General features: G+C 43.0%; 2 protein-coding genes across 10 annotated transcripts in view; one reads left to right on the top strand and one right to left on the bottom strand.

The window, feature by feature from the left end:
- Window positions 1-10,224, top strand: part of Pogz (pogo transposable element derived with ZNF domain) — a 66,724-nt gene extending 56,500 nt beyond the window's left edge. For 7 of the 9 annotated variants that reach the window (XM_004632358.2, XM_004632360.2, XM_023716449.1 and 4 more), the window contains 8 exons: window positions 838-984; window positions 4,382-4,516; window positions 4,629-4,801; window positions 4,965-5,105; window positions 5,634-5,690; window positions 5,892-6,004; window positions 6,398-6,422; window positions 6,531-8,730. In XM_004632358.2, the coding sequence (XP_004632415.1) occupies window positions 838-984; window positions 4,382-4,516; window positions 4,629-4,801; window positions 4,965-5,105; window positions 5,634-5,690; window positions 5,892-6,004; window positions 6,398-6,422; window positions 6,531-8,202 (2,463 nt within the window). In that variant the 3' untranslated portion in view covers window positions 8,203-8,730. Of the gene's footprint in view, window positions 1-837; window positions 985-4,381; window positions 4,517-4,628; window positions 4,802-4,964; window positions 5,106-5,633; window positions 5,691-5,891; window positions 6,005-6,397; window positions 6,423-6,530 lie in introns of all 9 variants that reach the window. The other 2 variants (XM_004632357.1, XM_023716451.1) reach the window with 2 other exon arrangements.
- Window positions 10,225-11,237: 1,013 nt separating this feature from the next.
- Psmb4 (proteasome subunit beta 4) lies at window positions 11,238-13,775 on the bottom strand. The gene is made up of 7 exons (XM_004632362.2): window positions 13,600-13,775; window positions 13,195-13,401; window positions 12,811-12,957; window positions 12,567-12,648; window positions 11,932-12,048; window positions 11,542-11,630; window positions 11,238-11,347 (listed from the first exon to the last, which is right to left on the bottom strand). The coding sequence occupies exons 1-7, from the start codon at window positions 13,737-13,739 to the stop codon at window positions 11,338-11,340; spliced, it is 792 nt and encodes a 263-aa protein (XP_004632419.2). The 5' UTR covers window positions 13,740-13,775; the 3' UTR covers window positions 11,238-11,337.
- Window positions 13,776-20,420: the final 6,645 nt, after the last annotated feature.

A 20,420-nucleotide genomic window follows, 5' to 3' on the forward strand; every position in this document is an offset into this window, starting at 1 on the left:
TTTTTTTGTCTTTAGGATTTTTCATATAGGAGTAAAACTTCAAAAGAACACAACCACAAGGGCTGGCGAGATAGCCCAGCCAAGCACCTGCTTTGGCAAGTGCAGGAATCAGGGTTCAATCCCCAGGCCCAGGTCCTGCATTCGGAGCCGGCAACCCAGTCTGGGCATGGTGGCGCACACCTGCAGTCCCAGCGCTAGGGAGGCTGAAAACTGGAGAAACACTACAAGTCTGAACTGTAGAGTGAGACTCTGTACCAAATACATAAAATGAAAAGGAAAGAAAGAAAAGAACAGAACAGAACCACGAAAAGGAAAGAACCTAATCACAATGTAATACTTAACTTTGCCAGGAAAGTTACGCATGCTCTGGGGAGAGTGACTATCCCTTGAATTTGTTCTTTGGAGGTAGACACATTTTTATTCTTTAATTACAGGATAATATTGTTCTCAGACTCACTTTTTAAAAAATCTTTAGTGATAGCTAAATGTAATACAAGCATAGATTGTGTTTTAAAGTTAGAAACTTAAGTTTTTGTAAGCTGATTCAAACTTTTTAATGTATTTGATTCAGGGTCTCACTGCGCAGCTTGTACTCATAGTGATTCTCCTGTTTTCAGCCTCCCCAGTGTGGGATTGCAGGTCTGCTCCATCATGCCTGGTCTCTGTGGCTGACTCAGCATGCCCAGGGGCAGGGCTGGCACCACATGTGGTGCTGGGGGATTGAACAAACCTTTCATCCTCTAAAAAATTCATTAACTTCTATATGTTTAAGTATATTTTTGCTGCTTTTTAAACCCATGGCCATTTACTGTTATCCCTTTTCCCCTTGTGTCTCAGGTGTGTCAGTATCGCTCCTCACTCTACTCTGAGGTAGATGTCCATTTTCGGATGATCCACGAGGATACTCGGCATCTGCTCTGTCCTTATTGCCTGAAGGTCTTCAAAAATGGCAATGCATTCCAACAGCACTACATGAGGCACCAGGTACTAAGAACCACTCAATTCCTGTATTCTCATTTATTTTAATTTACAAATGTTGTAGCCAGGGCTTATGTAATAAGCAAGAGATTTAATGATTTTATAAAAAGTATGGGGCTGGCCAAATAGCTCAGCGGATTAAAGCACCTACAAGCAGGCATAGGGGCTGGGGGTTCAATCCCTGGGCCTGCCTTGCTGGCCCCGCCCCTGGGGTATACTGAGATGGCAACTGGCAATTAAGACTGGGTGTGGTGGCACACGCCTGTAATCACAGCACTTGGGAGACTATAAACAGGAGAATCACTACAAGTCCGATCTAGTAGTGAGACCCTGGACATCCTGTAGACCCTTCCCTAAAATACAAATAAAAAAAGTATGAAGGATGTTGTATTATGTTGCCATATAAAGTATAGAAAGGCATGTTATTTTGCAAGCCTAGGGGGCCTTGAAGGGTATTTAGGACTTGAAGGATAAAAAAAAATGAGTTAGAAGAATAAAATGAATCAGATAAAATAGAACAGTGTGCCCAGGTCAGAGTAAGATTGTGAGGGGTCAGAAAACATAGATATTTGTTATAGATTGTAGGCATGAGGTATAGAACTGGAGTTAGGACAGATCATGGGGAATCTTGAAAGCTATAAATGGGATGTGAGCCCTGAAGTGATAGGTTTGGATTTGTTTTAATCACAGTTTTACACAGATTGCTATGAGGACAGTGGACAAGAGAATGTCACCAGAATTTCAGAAGACTGAATCAGTTAAAGGCTTTTTCAGTAGCTTAGGTGAGAGATGATAGTGAATATTGGCTTTTGAGATAAAAGGAGGCAGAGTGGAAAGACACTGAGAAGATATGTTAAACTGATGATTGAGCTGGATTAGGTAAAAGTAGCCAGGAAATAATAATCGCAGGTGTTTTCAGCTGAGATACAAGCACTAGAAAAAGTATATCTGGGGAGGATTATGATTTAGATAGTTAGCAGAATATCTGTGAACATTAATTATAGCTGTTGGGTAATGGGTCAGAAGCCTAGGAGAAAAGTCTTGAGAATAAGGTGAAGGCTTAGCAGAATCCTTGTAGTTGGGGTCGGGGAGATGGCTCAGTAGAATAAGCGCTTGCCTGGCAAGCCCAAGTGTCTGAGTTCAATCCCTGGTTCCGGGAAAAAAAAAAAAAAAAAGGGCTGGGGAGATAGCTCAATAGAATAAGTGCTTGCCTGGCAAGTGCAAGGTCCTGAGTTCAATCCCTGGTACCAAAAAAAAAAAAAAAAAGAATCCTTGTAGTCTTCATCTATAAAACCAGATCATAGTCCTAATAGGAAAACCAGGAGAGTTTTGGAAGCTGACAAGAAACTTGTTTTGAAGAAAAGGCTGTGCTCAAAATGTCATGTGATAGGAAGGTGTCAAAGTAGAAACTTATTTATTCATTTTAAGATGAAGAGATTTTACAATTCAATTTTCTTGTTTTTTTGTTTTGTTTTGTTTTTTGGCGGAACCGGGGATTGAACTCAGGCTCTTGTGCTTGCCAGAAGTGCTTATTCATCACTGAGCCATCTCCCCGGCCCCTCAAAGTAGAAACTTAAAGGCAGGTTTTGTTTTTGTTTTTGTTTTTTTGTGGTACCAGGGATTGAACTCAGGACCTTAGCCAGGCAAGTGCTTATTCTACTGAGCTATCTCCCTGGCCCTAAAAACTTGGTCCGCAGTCCAGCAAGCTGAGAGGTGGTGAAATCTTTCAAGAGGTGGGGCCACTGGGAGGCAATTTTTTTTTTTTCTTCTGTATTTTAGGGAAGGGTCTACAGGGTGTTCAGGGTCTCACTGCTAGATGGGACTCAGTGATTCTCCTGTTTATAGCCTCCCAAGAGCTGGGATTACAGGCACATGCCATGAATGCCCAGTCTAAGGCAGGTTTTTAATTTAGCAACATCAGAACCATTTTATTGGTTGTTAGAATATAAGTCAAATTTTAATAAATGAGAAGGAAGGAAATAGAAACTTATTTGAAAGCTTTTTTAAAAAAAAAAAAATGAGGGGTAGAACAAAGGGTGGTAGGTAGATCCAGAGGCAGGGATGTAATGGGTGAATTTTATGGGGTGTTTTTGTTGTATTTCATTAGGGTTTGGTTTTTTGTTTTTTGTTTTTTGTTTTTGGCAGAACCAGGGATTGAATTCAGGCCCTTGGCGCTTGCCAGGGAAGCGCTTATTCTACTAAGCCATCTCCCCGGCCCTTGTATGTTATTTGTAAGATGGAATAGATAAGATCTTGTTAGAAATTTCTAGAATGGTGCTACTAGAGAAGAGTGAAGGTTTTTAAAGGAAAATACAAAATGGAGGGCTGGCCAAATAGCTTAGCAGACTAAAGTGCCTGCAAGCAGGCGCAGGGGCCAGGGGTTCAATACCTAAGCATGCCTTGCTGGCTCTGCCCCCAAGGCTCCCTGAGATTGCAGTTGAGCTTGGGCATGGTGGAATGCACCTGTAATCCCAGCTCTTGGGAGGCTGTAAACAGACGGGTCACTATAAGTCCGATCTAGTAGTGAGACCCTGAACATCCTGTAGACCCTTCCTTAAAAATACAAAAAGAAAATACAAAATGGAGAACTAGTTGGATGCATGTATGTTTGGCATTCCTTCATGTATACACAAATGTGTGTGTTGTAGTTTGCAGCATTCCTCTGCTCACACCCTGCTTTGCACAGTAGTAGTTACTAGGATATCACAGATACATTTCCAAATAGGAGTGTTAAGACTGCTACCTGTTAACTCAGGCCTATGTTATGTTTTCTTGCTGTCCTATTGAAGAACATCAGGGGCTGGGGAGATAGCTCAGCTTGCAAGGACCTGAGTTCAATCCCCAGCTTAAAAAAAATTAAAAAATTTAAGAATAATAATAATAAAATGAACATCATAGATGTGAATGAGTCCAATTATTTTTTAAGGATTTTTGTATGAGGCAGACTTAATCCTCGCAATGATCCACAAGGAAACATCTGTATGTATCAGCAAGATGTAGACAATTTTTATTGTGCTAAAAAAAAAAAGAGGTAGTGATCAATATGAATGAGATTGTTATGTGGTTATTTGTGTAGACTATTAAAAATATTCAAACAGGTAGCAGACTGTTTCTATGGGAGGGTCTTGATAATCAGTTACAGACCAACAAAATGAAAGAGTATAGAATAAAATGTATGAGTTGTTTTTGTTTGTTTAATAATAGTCGGACCTTAATACCACTTTTCTTCAGGAGCATGAGAGATGATGCTTCTTGGTAATAGGTTTTCTTGTATGTTTCTTTCTTATTTATTCACTTAAATTATCAACAGGAGGATGGAAAATGATATATTTGACATTGGTATTAGAAAAGAAAATCTATTGGAAATTTCTAAGGAATTCTTGTCTCCTTTTTTCCCCTTCAGAAGAGAAATGTTTACCACTGCAATAAATGCCGTCTGCAGTTTCTCTTTGCCAAGGACAAAATTGAACACAAGCTTCAGCACCATAAAACTTTTCGTAAACCCAAGCAGCTAGAGGGCTTAAAACCAGGCACCAAGGTAGAGTTTGTTGAAGTTCTTTGACAGACCCAGGGAAGGGAAGTATAGAGATTTTTCAGTATTCTGAACTTGACTATTGGTGTATCTAATTGTTCCTTCCCTTGATTCTCAGGTGACAATCCGGGCTTCCCGAGGGCAGCCTCGAACTGTTCCTATATCCTCCAGTGATACACCTCCCAGCGCCTTGCAGGAAGCAACACCATTGACCTCCTCAACAGACCCTCTGCCTGTCTTCCTTTATCCCCCTGTCCAACGCAACATCCAGAAAAGAGCTGTTAGGAAAATGTCAGCGCTTTTTATTTGTTGGTTGGGTGGGGACTGAATGATCAGAATTATTCCTGATAGTAAAAATGGGTAGCTTTTTATTAGGCCTGGTGTTGTAAAATTCCTACAATTTGAGGATACATGAGGCAGTAATATGAATTTTTCTTTTCTGTTTTTTGAGCAGGAGTGTTATGGGCCGACAAACATGTTTGGAGTGCAGCTTTGAGATCCCAGATTTCCCAAATCATTTCCCTACTTACGTACACTGCTCTCTGTGTCGCTATAGCACCTGTTGCTCTCGAGCTTATGCCAACCACATGATCAAGTAAGTCATGATTAAAGCATTATTTCTGCTTGATTATCCAGAACTCCATTCATCCCCTTTTCTGCTCTGAGTTTCTTCCTTTAGCCTTTTGAGTTTGCCCATTTTTCCATGTAGGCCAAACCCATGTTGATTTGGCTTTGATAGCTTGTACTCCAATTCCCTAGCACTTTGCTACTCAGAATGATTCCCCATTCTTATGCCTTTTGAATCAGAAAGTAAATAGTAGATTCTCAGGTGATTTTATAGACAACTAAAATTTAACAAGAATGGTAAAGGCACGGGATGTAGTAGTGCATGCCCGTAATCCCAGTTATTGAGAGGGTGAGACAGGAGGATCACAAGTTCAAGGCCAGCCTATGAAACTTAGCAATACCCTGTCTGAAAATTTAAAAAATGGGAAGCATGCTAATAGGAAAGTTGGCGTGGTTTAAGGTGAGGGTAGGTTGAAGGGGCATGACTTGCTGGCAAGCTCTATAGGTTAGCCAGCAGAACATAATAATGACTGATTCCACTTTTATCTTTTCTCAGCAATCATGTTCCACGGAAGAGCCCAAAATATTTGGCGTTATTTAAAAATTCTGTGAGGTAATGAAGAACTTATTAGTACTCTTAATGTTTCAGGGTTTTATAATAAATCCTTGTGGTTATTTCGTGGGGTGGTTTTATGAATTAATTTGAAAGAAACGAAAAGGGAGGGCCTCCTCCTTTTCTTTATTAAGCCTTAGAGTTTAGCTTGGTCTAATGTCAGTGCAGCATTTGTTATGTATTCTTGACTCTCTTTCTTAGTGGAATCAAGCTGGCCTGTACTTCCTGTACATTTGTTACCTCTGTGGGCGATGCCATGGCCAAGCATTTGGTATTCAACCCCTCTCACAGATCTAGCAGCATCCTGCCACGGGGTAAGTAGAAGAGATATGGGGAACAGGGAGCTAAAAATACGTCATCCTATGAGTCTGGAACATCCCTCTCAGGTCTCACCCTTTCCTGTTTAGACATACACCAAATTTTTTGCCTGGCTCAGGCTGCCTTAAGGGCAGGTCTGGTAAGACAGATGGAGCTGGGGATCGAACTGGGGGGTCCCCTGCACCTGACTGGGTTTGCCAGAGCAGGTGCTTAAACAACTGAGCTAACCTGCAAGTACCCTTACTACACCAAATTGGAAACATTCAAACTTGAAGTTTAGATTAAGACTGGGAAAGTCAACCTTGTGAAGAGTGTGTTTTGTCTAGTAGGCTGAAATCCTCTTTGGAGGGCTTTACTGAGCTAATATTTTTTTTTATTATCTTTCTTAGGGCTCGCTTGGATGTCTCATTCAAGGTAATGAAAACTTCATTAATTTCTGTTTTTGCAGTTTGTCTTATTACTGCTACTATTCTTGAAGTTTCTTAGCTGATCTTTCTCCTGTCTGTGCTCCCTACCCTTCAGGCACGGACAGGCCCGTGACCGAGGACATGACAGGAACCTGAAGAACGTGGTTCCTCCTTCCTCCTTTACCCCCAGCAAAGCTGCCACTGCAAAACCTCCGAGTGCCACCCCAGCGGAGCCTGAAGACCTGCCTGCCTCTGTGGCCCAGGCCCTCCCATCACCAGCCTCAACAGCAACCCCTCCCCCAACCCCCACTCACCCACAGCCATTAGCACTTCCACCTTTGGCCACAGAGATGGCTGAATGTCTGAATGTTGATGACCAGGATGAAGGGAGCCCAGCCACCCAGGAACCCGAACCAGCATCAGGCGGTGGAGGTAGCAGTGGGGTTGGCAAGAAGGAGCAGCTGTCTGTGAAGAAGCTGCGAGTAGTACTGTTTGCCTTGTGCTGCAACACGGAACAAGCAGCTGAACATTTCCGAAACCCCCAGCGACGTATCCGCCGTTGGCTGCGCCGCTTCCAGGCCTCGCAGGGGGAGAATTTAGAGGGCAAATATCTTAGCTTTGAGGCAGAAGAGAAACTGGCTGAGTGGGTGCTGACCCAACGAGAGCAACAGCTGCCTGTAAATGAAGAGACCTTGTTCCAGAAGGCCACCAAAATAGGACGTTCTTTGGAGGGGGGGTTTAAGATCTCCTATGAGTGGGCTGTGCGTTTCATGTTGCGGCACCACCTGACTCCCCATGCCCGGCGAGCTGTGGCCCACACTTTGCCAAAGGATGTGGCAGAGAATGCAGGACTCTTCATTGAATTTGTGCAGCGACAGATTCACAACCAGGACTTACCCTTGTCTATGATTGTAGCCATTGATGAGGTCTCCTTATTCCTAGATACAGAGGTGCTGAGCAGTGATGACCGAAAAGAGAATGCCCTGCAGACAGTGGGCACAGGCGAACCTTGGTGTGATGTAGTGCTGGCCATTCTAGCAGACGGCACCATCCTCCCCACCTTGGTTTTCTATCGAGGACAAATAAATCAGCCTGCTAATGTGCCGGACTCTATATTACTAGAGGCAAAGGAGAGCGGCTACAGTGATGATGAAATCATGGAGGTATGGTCAAGCCGAGTGTGGCAGAAGCACACTGCTTGCCAGCACAGCAAAGGTATGCTTGTGATGGACTGTCATCGCACTCATTTGTCAGAAGAGGTACTGGCTATGCTTAGTGCCTCTAGCACTTTGCCTGCAGTGGTGCCAGCAGGCTGTAGCTCTAAAATCCAGCCATTAGATGTATGCATTAAACGAACTGTCAAGAACTTCCTACACAAAAAATGGAAAGAACAGGCTCGTGAGATGGCAGATACTGCATGTGATTCTGATGTTCTGCTTCAGCTGGTGCTGGTCTGGCTGGGCGAGGTGCTGAGCGTCATTAGGGACTGTCCAGAGCTAGTTCAGCGGTCCTTCCTTGTGGCTAGTGTTCTGCCAGGCCCTGATGGCAACATTAACTCACCCACACGTAATGCTGACATGCAGGAAGAGCTCATTGTCTCCCTGGAGGAGCAGCTGAAGCTGAGTGGGGAACAGTCTGAGGAGCCCTCAGCTTCTACTCCCCGACCCAGATCATCTCCTGAAGAGACAGTGGAACCTGAAAGCCTTCACCAGCTCTTTGAGGGGGAGAGTGAGACGGAGTCTTTCTATGGCTTTGAAGAAGCTGACCTAGATTTGATGGAGATTTGAGGGTTGGAATCATGAGAATGTGTGAAGTTGGGGGTGGGAAGATGAGGGAGGGTAGAGGGATTTAGGGAAAGGGGGGTATACCAGGTGGGGTATTTGATTTATATTTTTAATTTTATGCCACCACTCCCCCCTAACATTGACTTAAATTTCCCTGTGAATTTGTGGATCATTAGGAAAATCAATAGTGATCACGTCAGAGCCGAGAGCTGGCCTACTGGTCATTTACTCCTGCTAAAAACAGGTTTTTTTGGTGACTTTTTAAAAAAAAATTAAATCACTGTGTTTGGTATTTTTCTGGGAAAAAAAAAAGTAAAAAAAATCCTTTGTGGGCAAATGTTAAAATTGTTTTGTTTCCCCTTTACCTCAGTTGTATCATAGTACTGAGTTTTTGTTTTTACTGTGTGGCCAATGTTTTGGGGCATGATGCTATCTAATAATCATTGTCAATGTCAGAACATTTCTGATGATGGGAAAGACAAAAAATATGTAGCTCACAAACTGGTTTATTATATATATGGATAAACTTTTTTCATTGTGGTCTTACCTCTTTTATATAAAAATGAAAATGGAAAAAAAAAACAAAACCCCACTGAACGCTCTCTTCCTTCTCCTCTTTCCTTCCCTTTCCAGAGATGTTGGTTTCTACAGCAACTCTAGATACAAAATTGTGGCTTTAAAAATGCATGAAACCACCTTTAATTGTCCAGAATGATGAATAGATTTGTCTTTTCCTTCCTCCCCTCCCTCCAACAAAACCAAGACAAAAACATTTTTTACTTGCTGTCCTTGACCCTTTCTGCCATTCCCACACCATCACTCTGGACAAAGGGTCACAAGTGTGTCACTGGCAAGCAAGAGATACCAGGGTGACTAAACAGAAGTTAGGGTGGAGACCATACTCCAGCTTGTCTTCTTCATGCAAGCGGGCAAGCCCTGCTTCAGTGAACTTCATCCTGTGAAGTGGACAGACAGCATGCCTGTTCGAGACCCCAGGCCCTGCAGCCAAGAGCTTGTGCGAATGCTGAAAGTTGAACTTAAAAGCAATGACAGATCATTTGTTGAAATCCTGCTTACCCTGTGACTTTCCTCTTACTTCTCTTAATGCTTAGAGAAGAATCTGACACAACCATGGTGTGCACAGAGAAAAAGACATAATTATTTTTCACTGCCAGCTTCAAGGAAAGAAAATTTTTTCTACAATTTGCATGAGGGATTTTTTTAAAAAAACAAACAAACCAAACTATGTGCTCATGGTTACCAAAATTTACAGAGAAAAGGAGCAAATGCAAGTCCATCTTTCCCACAGCCATCTGTCCATCCTGAGGCTTCAGCAATGTTTCTACCTCCTGGGAGCTAAGGAGGCCACCTGCACAAGCTTGTAAATGTTTAAACTTTAAAGTGTACAGAAGTGGAACATTTAAAAAATGAGGAAAATGCATTTATAAACTTTTTCTAGGTGACCCTGTTTAATAGGCTGTCACCAATTGGAAGTTGCTCAAGACGTGATGGGCCTGGTGGTACAGGTAACGTTCGTTGCCACCCACTTGCTCCCAGCCCTATTCTTTGTTTTTAAAACTCCCAGCACACTATAATATAGTGAACTGGAGCGGTCCTCCCCCGGAGCAGTGTGGCTGGCGTTGTGTGAACCTGCAGCATCCGGGAACTGAACTAAGGATCCATCTGGGCATTTCTTCCCCAACTTTTTTGCCTGATGCTGTTTTATTGCCAGACTGAACTTGCAATCCTCTGCCTTTCAGAAAGTTAAAGAACTAAGGTCACTTTTGTCTACCGTCTATTCTATAGTAGTCTCCACAGTAATCAGGCATAGCAGAGTTGGGTTTCTGTGCTCTGCACACTTGACTTTCTGGATGGGTTTTTTAAAGATTATAACAATAGTTATCAGCTGGGTTTTGGCCAGGAAGTTGTCTCTGTGGACTCTGCCTGCATGGCTTAGTAGTAGAAGGAAGTTTTTTGGTTTTGTTTTTTATAATTCAGTTAAATCAATAAACGTATTTATTGACTACTTCTGTGTTGAGACTGGGTATGTGGATGTATACAACCAAAAGCTCAGGGCTGGGGAGATGGCTCAGTAGAACAAACACTTGCCTGGCAAGCGTAAAGGCCTGAGTTCAATCCCAGTTCCACAAAAGCTCATGCTTTGCTTTTGCTTTGTTTGATGTGGCCTAATCACTTTGAGGATATGGGTTAGTACAGTATCCTTTAAGGTATAAAACCATTGCAGGGGCTGAATACAGCTAATGATCAACTGGCTTGAATCTCATAGCTACACTTTGGACTAAAATTTTAATGAACATACAGTTTAATGAATACATAATTCTTTAGGAATTAAAACAGGTTGAATGTTCACATTGCTATGTCCCCTCTGAAAGATGAGGTTATGTGGGCTGGAGGCTACTCCCAGACTGAGGGTAAAGTTACACAGCAGCTCTGCTAAATACCATGCCTGTGTTTGAAATGTTTCAGTGAGAGTGCTATCAGCAGCCATCATAACCAGAAATCTTGCATTCTAGAATCTGGGGTGGTGGAGGAAAGTAAAAAGCCTGTTTTCATGCAAGTCTGGCTTACAGAAAAGCTGCCCCTAGGACTGTCCTGGGTCTTGTGTGTCATGTATGAAATTCTGTATTTGGTAAAAGAGCCTAAGGTGGAAAGGCAAGGCCCTGAGTTCAATCCCCAGAACCACAAAAAAAAAAAAGCCTAAGGTGGCAAACCTTTTAGAGCTTTCAGTGATATAACCCACTGCAATACAGTACACATACCGGGTTTTGCCACCACTGGGCTGAATTCTGTAAGAGAAAGGAAGATGGCATATAGCAGTATAACGGTGTATTTCTATTTTAGAGATGGTCTTACAGTGTAGTTCAGAGTGGCCCTGGACTCACTATGTAGCCCAGGCTGGCCTCAGATCTGTAGCAATCCTGCTTCAGTCCCGAGTGCTGGGATTACAGGTGTGTGCCACTGCACCTGGTGGCAGTGTAACTGTTGACCCGACCTAGTCAGGCAATGAAACCACTTGGTGAACACTTTAAAGAACTGCTTTATTTTACAAAAGTCTACCTCTGAACCAGCCATCTGAAAGGCTGCAACTTCAGTTCCAGGTAATGCATCTGTATGTCATTAAAAGCCACTAAAAAAGAAAATTGCATTAAGTAGCATTAAAATTGTGACACAAAATGGATCAATTCCTAAAAGCACCTCTACCCTCCAACCAAAACCTCTCTTTAAAAGCTTAGTTTAGCAAGCCAAAGCATCTCCCAACTCTTCTACACTGTTTTTTTAACACCTGTTTTTCCCCCACTGTAATTTTAATTATTTAATCACCTGATCATATGGGCAATATCCCAGTTTGTCTCTGCAGACAGCGGTCCCTCTATTTCAACACCTTTTTCAGTTACAGTAGCAATTTCAAACTGAAAGAAAATAGTTTTTATTGAAAATGGCGAGATGGCTCAGTGGTCTAAAGCACCTGCTTAGGCAAGCACAGAGGGACCAAGGTTTGATCCCTGACAACACATGCTGTGCCAACCCCACCTGCATGGTGGGCTGAGCCAGCCACAAAAAAAAACCACTCTCAGAGTTCCTAGGACCTAATCAAAAGTCTCTCCCCCAGTCTAAAAATAGTCACACTGTGAAGCAGTTTGTTCTTCACACCAAACAGACCGACCCGCCAGCTGCAAGTATTCACAGCCTGCCAGGGTTTTTACTCCTCACCCGGTTGTATGAACGGGCATCTCGATAGTACAGCACTCGCATGCAGCGTTCTACTAGCTCTCGGGCCTCGGTCTGGCTCAGCACTGGCTGCTTCTCCAGCACTTCTCGAAGCAGAGGCTAGGGAGATCAGGGGGAAAAAAAGTATCTGGCTGGTAATTGTTTCTAACCCACCCTACAAACAAAAAACATAAATGACCGAAAAGAGTTCTATCACATTACTGAGATACTAAGACCCTTGAATTTCTAGGAGAGTGGTGGTGAATCTGGGCACATGTACCCCAGCAGGTTGTTCGTACCATTCAAAGTTCTATCTAGAAGAGTCACCATCACTGTTCTAGGACATACACTCTAAACCTGGCATGCCACCTTGCCCCTGCAATGTAAGTGCTAACAGTCACAGTCTCCTGATACAAAGAAAGCAACCAAAACTGTGACCCCAGCCTGTCCCTCACCAGAATTCTAGGGGCACAAAAAGCAACCACTGGGGCCGGGAAAATGGCTCAGTGGAATAAGGGCTTCCCTGCCAAGTGCAAGGGTCTGAGTTCAATCCCCAGTACCCCCCCCCCACCAAAAAAAAAGCAACCACTAACCCCCATTACCTTTTCCTCTTCCTAAACACTAGACCCACTTCTCACCTGAGCCAAGTATGCACCATAACCAGTGGCGAGCGATGGGGCTTCATAGGCTACACCAAGCATGTCCACATAACCGAGGAAGCTAATATGACACAATGGATCAAAAAAAAATCATTATCTTAAATTTCCTAGCTAAAGAATGGGATGCTGGGGTCTGAACAAAGGGTTTCATGAGTGAGAGGAGACAGAATACAACACAGGCGTTAGGTTGGGTGGTCAAGGAAGGAAGTTACTTGTACTCAACCTCTCTCCATCCGCATAGCCTCCGATGACCATGGTGTTCCACAGAGGGTTTATCTTCGAGCGGCGGCTGTACATAGCCCTTGTCAGCCATGAATGAATAGCTCTAGGGCTATAGCTGTGTCCATCTCCCAACAACTCCTCATCAATCCTTAAAGGGAACTGGTTGTGAGCAAAGGGCTAGAACGGAAGTCAAGATCTCCACCCGCTCCAAGAGAAGTTACCACAACTACTTTTTGTAAATACATTTCCAGCGCCCGGCCTGATACCAATTCTCTCAGACCACTGCTGCAGCCTCAACTATTCCTATCCGATTTAAGGGAATAAAGCTCAGGGACTCCCCTTTCCCACTTCGAACCCACTACTCCCCATTTTCCAGGAGACTTACACCATCTGGTCGAGAACTTGCTTCAAATACTGGAAATCAGCATAGTCTCCAGAGGCACCCAGCATGGTGCTGTCGTTGACCCGCATAATGCGAGAGATGTTTCGGAAACGAGCCAGGGAGCCGTAGGAGCCCAGCATGTCGGCGGCAATCACCACTCCGCCCTCAAATTTGACGCCGAGTACCGAGGTCCCGGTCACCATGGGGTTCCTGACGAGTTAGAAAGGGCCCTGTCCTTCCGAGGTGTGGGCTCCACCTCGATTTTCTACGGGTCCTTCCAATCACCCGCATTCTCCGGCCTCGGCCAGGACCCCTGGCTGCCAGTGCGCCCGCCGCCCGCCCGCCCGGGGCAGCAGAGCACGTCCCCACGGTCCTTCCCCCTCCGCAGGCCTGGGTGCGAGAACTTACAGGGTCCGCGAGAGGGGTCCCCCATGAAGCGCGGACGCTGGATCCAAGACCGAAGTGGGGGTGGCCGGGACGCGGTAAAACTGTCCTGGGGCCGGCCCCCCGGCCCAGTGCCCACACCGCGACCCCAAGAAGGCTTCCATCTTCTTAGTCACGGTACAAGAAACGAAAGCGCTTGTCCCAAGCGGAAGCGGAAGTGATCCTTCAGTGTTACATTTTTATTCTTCCTGAAAGCCACTTTCAGAAGCCATGTTGATGGGGTCATGGCCGAAGGTTCCATTGTCCTGGATGGCGGTTGAGATGCAGCGGCGTCTTTTTGTCACAAAGTTTTAAATTTTGATGTAGCCCTGTTTATTTTGTGTGTGTGATTTTTCTTTTTTCCTTTTTTGTCCTTACGCTTTCAGTATCATATCCAAGAAACCATTGTCAAATGCAGTGTCGCAAAACTTTCTCCCTATGTTAAGACTTTTTCAGTTTTAATTCTTACATTTTGGGCCGGAGAGATAGCTCGGTAGAATAAGCCCTTGCCTGACAAGTGCGGGGTCCTGAGCTCAATCCCCCAGTACCAAAAAAAAAAAAAAAAAAAAAAAAAAAGCAAAGAAAATCTTAAGCTTTATTTTTATATCTAGTGTAAAATAAGGATGAAATTTCATTCTTTTGCATGTGCATAACCAGTTTTCCTACCATCATTTGTTGAAAAGACTGTCCTTTCCCCCATTTTTTTTTTTTTTTTTTTCTACCCTTTCCCCCAGTTAGTGATTTTGCTGTGTTTGTAGACTTACCCACGAGACTGTATTCTGGGCTATTTTGAACGTGCTAGGTCTCACATAACTTTGCTGTTCAAAATTGTTTTGATACAAGTGTCTTTCCAAATTTTATTTTTGTAAAATATTTCTTTTGGCATAAACTGACCAGTATTTTCTTTTGGAACTTTAAGAACACAATTTAGTGGTCTTCTGGCTTCCATTGTTTTTGTTGAGAAGCTACCAGTTACTTACACTACTGTTTCTTTAAAGGTAAATGGGATTTTTTGTTGTTGTTTGTCTTGTGATGTTGCAGATGGAACCCAAGGCCTTTGCACTGAGCTACCTACCTCTTCAGCCCTTTTTTAAGACAGGCTGTCAATGAGCACACAGGCTGACCTCTAATTTGTGATTCTCCTGTTTTAGCTTTCCAGAGAGCTGGAATTTCAGGCATTTGCCACTATCCCCACCTACTGTTTTGGTTGTTTTAATCTGAATTCTTTCAGTATGTTTACTAGCATCATTAGACTGTGGGGAAGAATGATTTTTTTTTTTTTTTTTTTTTTTCAGAACTTGGGATTGAACTCAGGTCCTTGGGCTTGCCAGGCAAGTGTTTATTCAACTGAGCCATCTCCCTGGTCCCAATCTTTTTTTGTTGTTGTTGTTCAAAGAGGGTATGGTTTTATCTGTACCTATCCAGACTGCTTTTTCTGATTTTTTTTTTTTTTTTTTTTTAAGACAAGGTCTTGCTGTGTGGCTTAGGCTGGCCTTGAGGTCACTGACCTCAAACTCGCAGTGATCTTTTTGCCTCAGCCTCCCTGAGTGCTGGGATTACAGGACCGTGCCACCATGCTCTCATGGACATTCTTAAATCTGTGGGTTAAATATCTTTTATCAGTTTTACAAAATTCTCAGCCACTGTCTCTTTGAACATTGCTTTTGTCTGATATTTTCTCTTCTCCCCTTTAGAGACTCTGAATGGGATCTATGCTAGATATTTGGTCATGCAGCCATGTTTCCTGCTTTCTTTTGTTTTTCATGGGTGCTTCAGTTGGGGAATTTCCTCTTGACTTGTGTTCAAGTTCGTTAATCTTAATGTTCTGCTGCATTTGGTTTGCTGCTAAACCCATACACTGAGTTCTTAATTCAGATTTTCTATTTTTCAGCTCTCAAATTCCCAATTGGTCTTTTCATAAATCACAATTTTATGTTTAAATTCATCATATTTCATCTATATGGTCTATGATTTCTCTATTTTCCTTAAAACAGTAAGTCTAGCTATCTTTCTTCGGTGCCAGGGATTGAACCCAGGGGCTTGGGCATGTGAAACAATTCTCTGCTACAGAGCTACCTCCCCAATCACTATTTTTATGTTCTTTTTTAAATATATATTCATAAATGCTAACTTTAATAAAAATGCTGCTCAACTTAAGACAGTTTAATGCACAAACTGTATAAGTCAGCTTTCTCATTGCTAAGATAATACCCAGCACCCACAATGTAGAGGAAATGTTTATTTTGTCCATGGTTTCTGTCCATTATTGGCTGGCTCCAAGGCAGACACCATGGCAGAAGGGTGTAGTAGGGCAAACCTGCTCAGTTCATAAGGGCTGGGACCAGAATAGGATAAAGAGGGTGTGCCCTGGCCAGATGGCTCTTACTAGGGTATGGGAGCCTGAGTGGAATACAGAAAATATCTTCATGAGTGGCTGGTCGTATGTAAAGTGGAGCCAAAGTAACTAACTACCTGGGCAACTGACAAACTGAAGTATACAGGCTGGGGTGTGTGTGTGTGTGTGTGTGTGTGTGTGTGTGTGCATCTTTTGTTACATCACAAAACTGTTATAAGTTTTGGCCCTTATTTACACTTTTGTTTCCTCACACCAGAGAAACAATGTGATATTTACATGTGTGTCCATATATCAACTTTTTCTTTGTATATGAACTTCTGAAGTAAGCCTATGTGATACAACAGTGCCTTAATTAATAAATTTAATTATTTCCAGGCTTCTGGTTTTGCAACTAAATAGGACAAGAACCAAATCAAATTTCCCCATAAGGTTAACATTATACCTAACCACTGAATTTGATTTGGTTCTCATCCAATTTGGTTTGTGGCCAGAATCATGGAAAGAATTAAGTTGTGAACTGGGATACCGCTCTAGCTAGCTTTTTGGCTGGGTCCTTGTCTGCTTTTGGAATCAGGGTAATGCTAGCTTTCAGGAATGACTCTAAGAATACTCCTTCCCTTTCAGTTTCATTAAAGACTTTGAGGAGAGGGCCGGTGAGATGGCTCAGTGGAATAAGTGCTTCCCTGACAAACACAAGGGCCTGAGTTCAATCCCTGGTTCTGCAACAACAACAACAAAAAAAAAAAAAAAAAAAAAAAAAAAGACTTTGAGGAGTATTGGCATCAGATCTCTAAAGTTCTTGTAGAAATTAGTGGTGAGGGGCTGGGGAGATGGCTCAGTAGGATAAGCGCTTGATTGGCAAACACAAGGATCTGAGTTCAATCCCCGGTTCCGCCAAAAAAAGAAATTAGTGGTGAGTTATGGGGACCTGGGCTTTTCTTGATAAGTGTTTTATTAGTGCCTCAATTTTATTACCTGTTATTGATTATTCAGGGTTTTTATATCTATCTTCTTGGCTCAATTTTTGGGGGCTCAGTTTTGGTATAGATATGTACCTAGGGTCTATCCATTTCTTCTAAGTTCTTTAACTTATCAGAGTACTGGTTTTCAAAATAGTTATTAAAAACCTGGATTTCAGTGGTGTCTGTTGCGATTTTGCCTTTCTAATTTTTAATTGCATTCATTTGAGTCTTTTTTTCTCTCTCTTTTTTTTTTCTTTTTGGTAAAATTAGCTAAAGGTTTGTCTGTTTGATTTATTCTTTTGAAAAATCTGTTTTTTTTTTTTTTTTTTTTCTTTATGTATTTGGTACAGGATCTCTCTACGCAGCTAGGACTCATAGTGACCCTTCTGTTTTCAGCCTCCCCAGCACTGGGATCACAGGTGTGCTCTACTTTGCCAGGACTCTGTGGCTGGCTCAGCGTGCCCAGGGGTGGGGCGGGTGCAGCATGTCATGGCGGGGATCAAATTCCTGTCTCTGTAATGGCCTAAGCAGGTGCTTATTCCACTGAGCTATCTCGCTGGCCCTGAAAAATCTGTTCTTTAATTCATTGATTCTTTGTATATTTTTAGTTTCAATTTCATTAATTCCCACTATGATCTTTATAATTTCCTTCCTTGTACTTATTTTGAATTTGGATTGTTCTTGGCTTTTCTAGGACCTTGAAGTACATCATTATGTTATTTATTTGGGCTCAGTCTGCTTTTCTGAGGTGCACTCACAGACATGCAGTTCTGTTTTAGGAGTGCTTTCATGGCATTACCATTTGATTCTAGGTGTGGTATAGCTTCTTTCTCGATTTCTTTTGTGACCTGTTGATTAAGAGTGTATTGTTTCAGTTCATGTAAGAATTAATTTGTGTTGGGGCTGGTGAGATGGCTCAGTGGTCTAAGGCACCTACTCAGAACAAGCTTAGCAAAGCACAGGGACCGCGGTTCAATCCCCAGCACCACATGCCAGCCAGCCCCGCCCCCTGGTGGGCTGAGCTGGCCACACACAAAATAAATAAATAAATAAATAATTAATTAATTAAAAAAAAAGAATTAATTTGTGTTGTTCTTTTTTAGACTTTGCACACCAAAACCAGTCAATGTTGAAAATTTTGATGCTTTTTTTTTTTTGGAGGAACTGGGGATTGAACTTAGGCCCTTGCACTTGCCAAGAAAGCGCTTATTCTACTGAGCCATCCTCCGGCCCCTGCAGCCTCTCTATTTAATCTCCCATCCATATAACAGTACTTTCTAAGCCATTAATCTGTTACCTCAATTTTGTGTCAATAGTGTGCTGTATAATCCAAGCTTTATCTACTACTTTGGTCCAGTTGTCTACAAAATGAGTGAGAACTGCAGAGGATACGGCAACATTTGAGATGGACAATACCAAAGAGAAACTTCAAGCAATAATTAAGTTCAACATTCTTTTTGTTTTATGTATGAAATGGTTAATTAGACATTGTAACAAATGAATGTCCGGAGTGTTGGCCCACAGCTCTGTGAGCTTCATGGGCATCCATGTCCTGGGCACACACCCCAAGAGCAGCAAAGTCCTGTTTACTAACGCTCCCGTTGATGCACAGCGGCTCGCTGTACATTCTCTCTACATATAACATTCCACTCAACAGTCCCATATAAGAAAATGTAAGGTTTCTATGTACGGGAACCCAGGTAGTGTTACCTCTTTAAATTTGGACGCTAGAAGTGTTTGCAAAAAATTTGGTTAAATGCCCATTCTATTGTTGACCTCTATAATAGGAAAGAACTAATTTCCAAAAGCTTTTTGAAGGGGTCCAGGCTTGCCATGAATGATGGCCTGTGGCGAGGGGGGGCTGAGGCCAGATTCATGCTACTCCAGTTGCCCCTCAGGGTGAGAATCTAGAATGGAGGTATTCCTCCCATAGTAATTGCTATACCAACACTAATGGGCCATATGCCAGGCTGAGGAGTCTCCTTCTCAAAAGGGCGCGCAGTGGGGGGCTTGGGGGCAGCAGACTCCCCCCTCAGTTTGGAGCTCCCTCTCTGTGATCACATGTTCTGGGATGGTATCCGATGTGGTGTTCCATTGTCTGTTAATACACAAGCACACCCAAGCCCACATGTCATTCACTCTACTTGCCCATCCCATCTTCCTGTTTGCATGTCTTTTTTTGTGTGTGTCTTTTTTTTGAGACAGGGCCCTGCTGCTATGCAGTTCAGGCTGACTTTGAGCTCACTCTGCAGCCCAGGCTGTTCTCAAACTTGCCACAATCCTCCTGTCGCAGCCTCCCAAGTGCTGGGATTACAGGCATGCACCACCACACCTGGCCTGGATGTCTTTCCACAGGACTTGTGCCTAGGTGTGCTTGCTGATTGATTGTCCTTTCACCTATAATGTTCTGGTGTAATGTATTTACTTTGTTTGTTTGTTTGTTTTGTTTTTGCAGGACCGGGGATTGAACTCAGGCCCTTGTGCTTGCCAGGCAAGTGCTTATTCTACTGAGCTATCTCCCCACTGGAATGTATTTATTTTGTGCAAGTGGGTTTTTAAAATTTAAGGTAAAGGTAGCAAGATCTAATTGTGCCTGTGGAGGTAACTGTACTCCTCATTTTGTTTTCTTCTTTAATCATTTATTTATTTACTTATTTGGTACAGGGTCTTGCCACACATGTGGTACCAGGGATCAAACTCAGGTCCTTGCTCTTCCCAGGCAGGCACTTAGACCACTGAGCTCTCTCTCCAGCCCCCCATTTTCTTTTTGTAATTGTTTTTAAGGAAAGATATACATGCTCCACTATGACTTAGCCCTGAGGGTTATGTAGAATATCTGTAAGAGATGCCAAAGTTGAAAAAAGAAGGACAAAGCTTTGCTGATGTATCTTTATATTGCCAGTGTTGATTGTACAAGGAACTCCAACAGCAACAAAAGCAGATAAGCAGTGTTGGACATGTCCTGCCTTTACACTGCAGTGGCAGGTGGGATGCATCATAATAGGATAAGTGTCTATGGAAACATGGACATATTGTTACTCCCCCAAGAATGGGATGTAACATCCTTTTGCCAAATTTCATTCTGTTGAGGCCTTGGGAGTTGCATCCCTCTATGGGAATGGGGTGAGGGATGCATTGACAAATAGGACAGGACAAGACAAATTTTCTATCTTGTAAATGAGATAATTGAAATTTTTTGGTTAGGGCTGTACTATTCTGATGATAGTATGAATGGACTTTTTTTGGCCAAATCCAAGAGAAAATGTGGGCCAGCCTGATAGCTCAGTGGACTAAAGCTTCTGCTTAGGCAGAGCGCAGCAGCTAGGGTTGGATCTCCAGCGCCCTATGCTGGCCCTGCTCCTGGGCACACTGAAACAGCAATTGAGACGGGGTGCAGTGGTACACACCTGTAATCCCAGCGCTTGGGAGGCTAAAAACAGGAGGATCACTATGAGTCCAATCTACATAGTGAGGCCCTGTAGACCCTG

The sequence above is a fragment of the Octodon degus genome, unplaced genomic scaffold (genome assembly GCF_000260255.1).
Source record: "Octodon degus isolate 3935 unplaced genomic scaffold, OctDeg1.0 scaffold00048, whole genome shotgun sequence".
NCBI lineage: Eukaryota > Metazoa > Chordata > Mammalia > Rodentia > Octodontidae > Octodon > Octodon degus.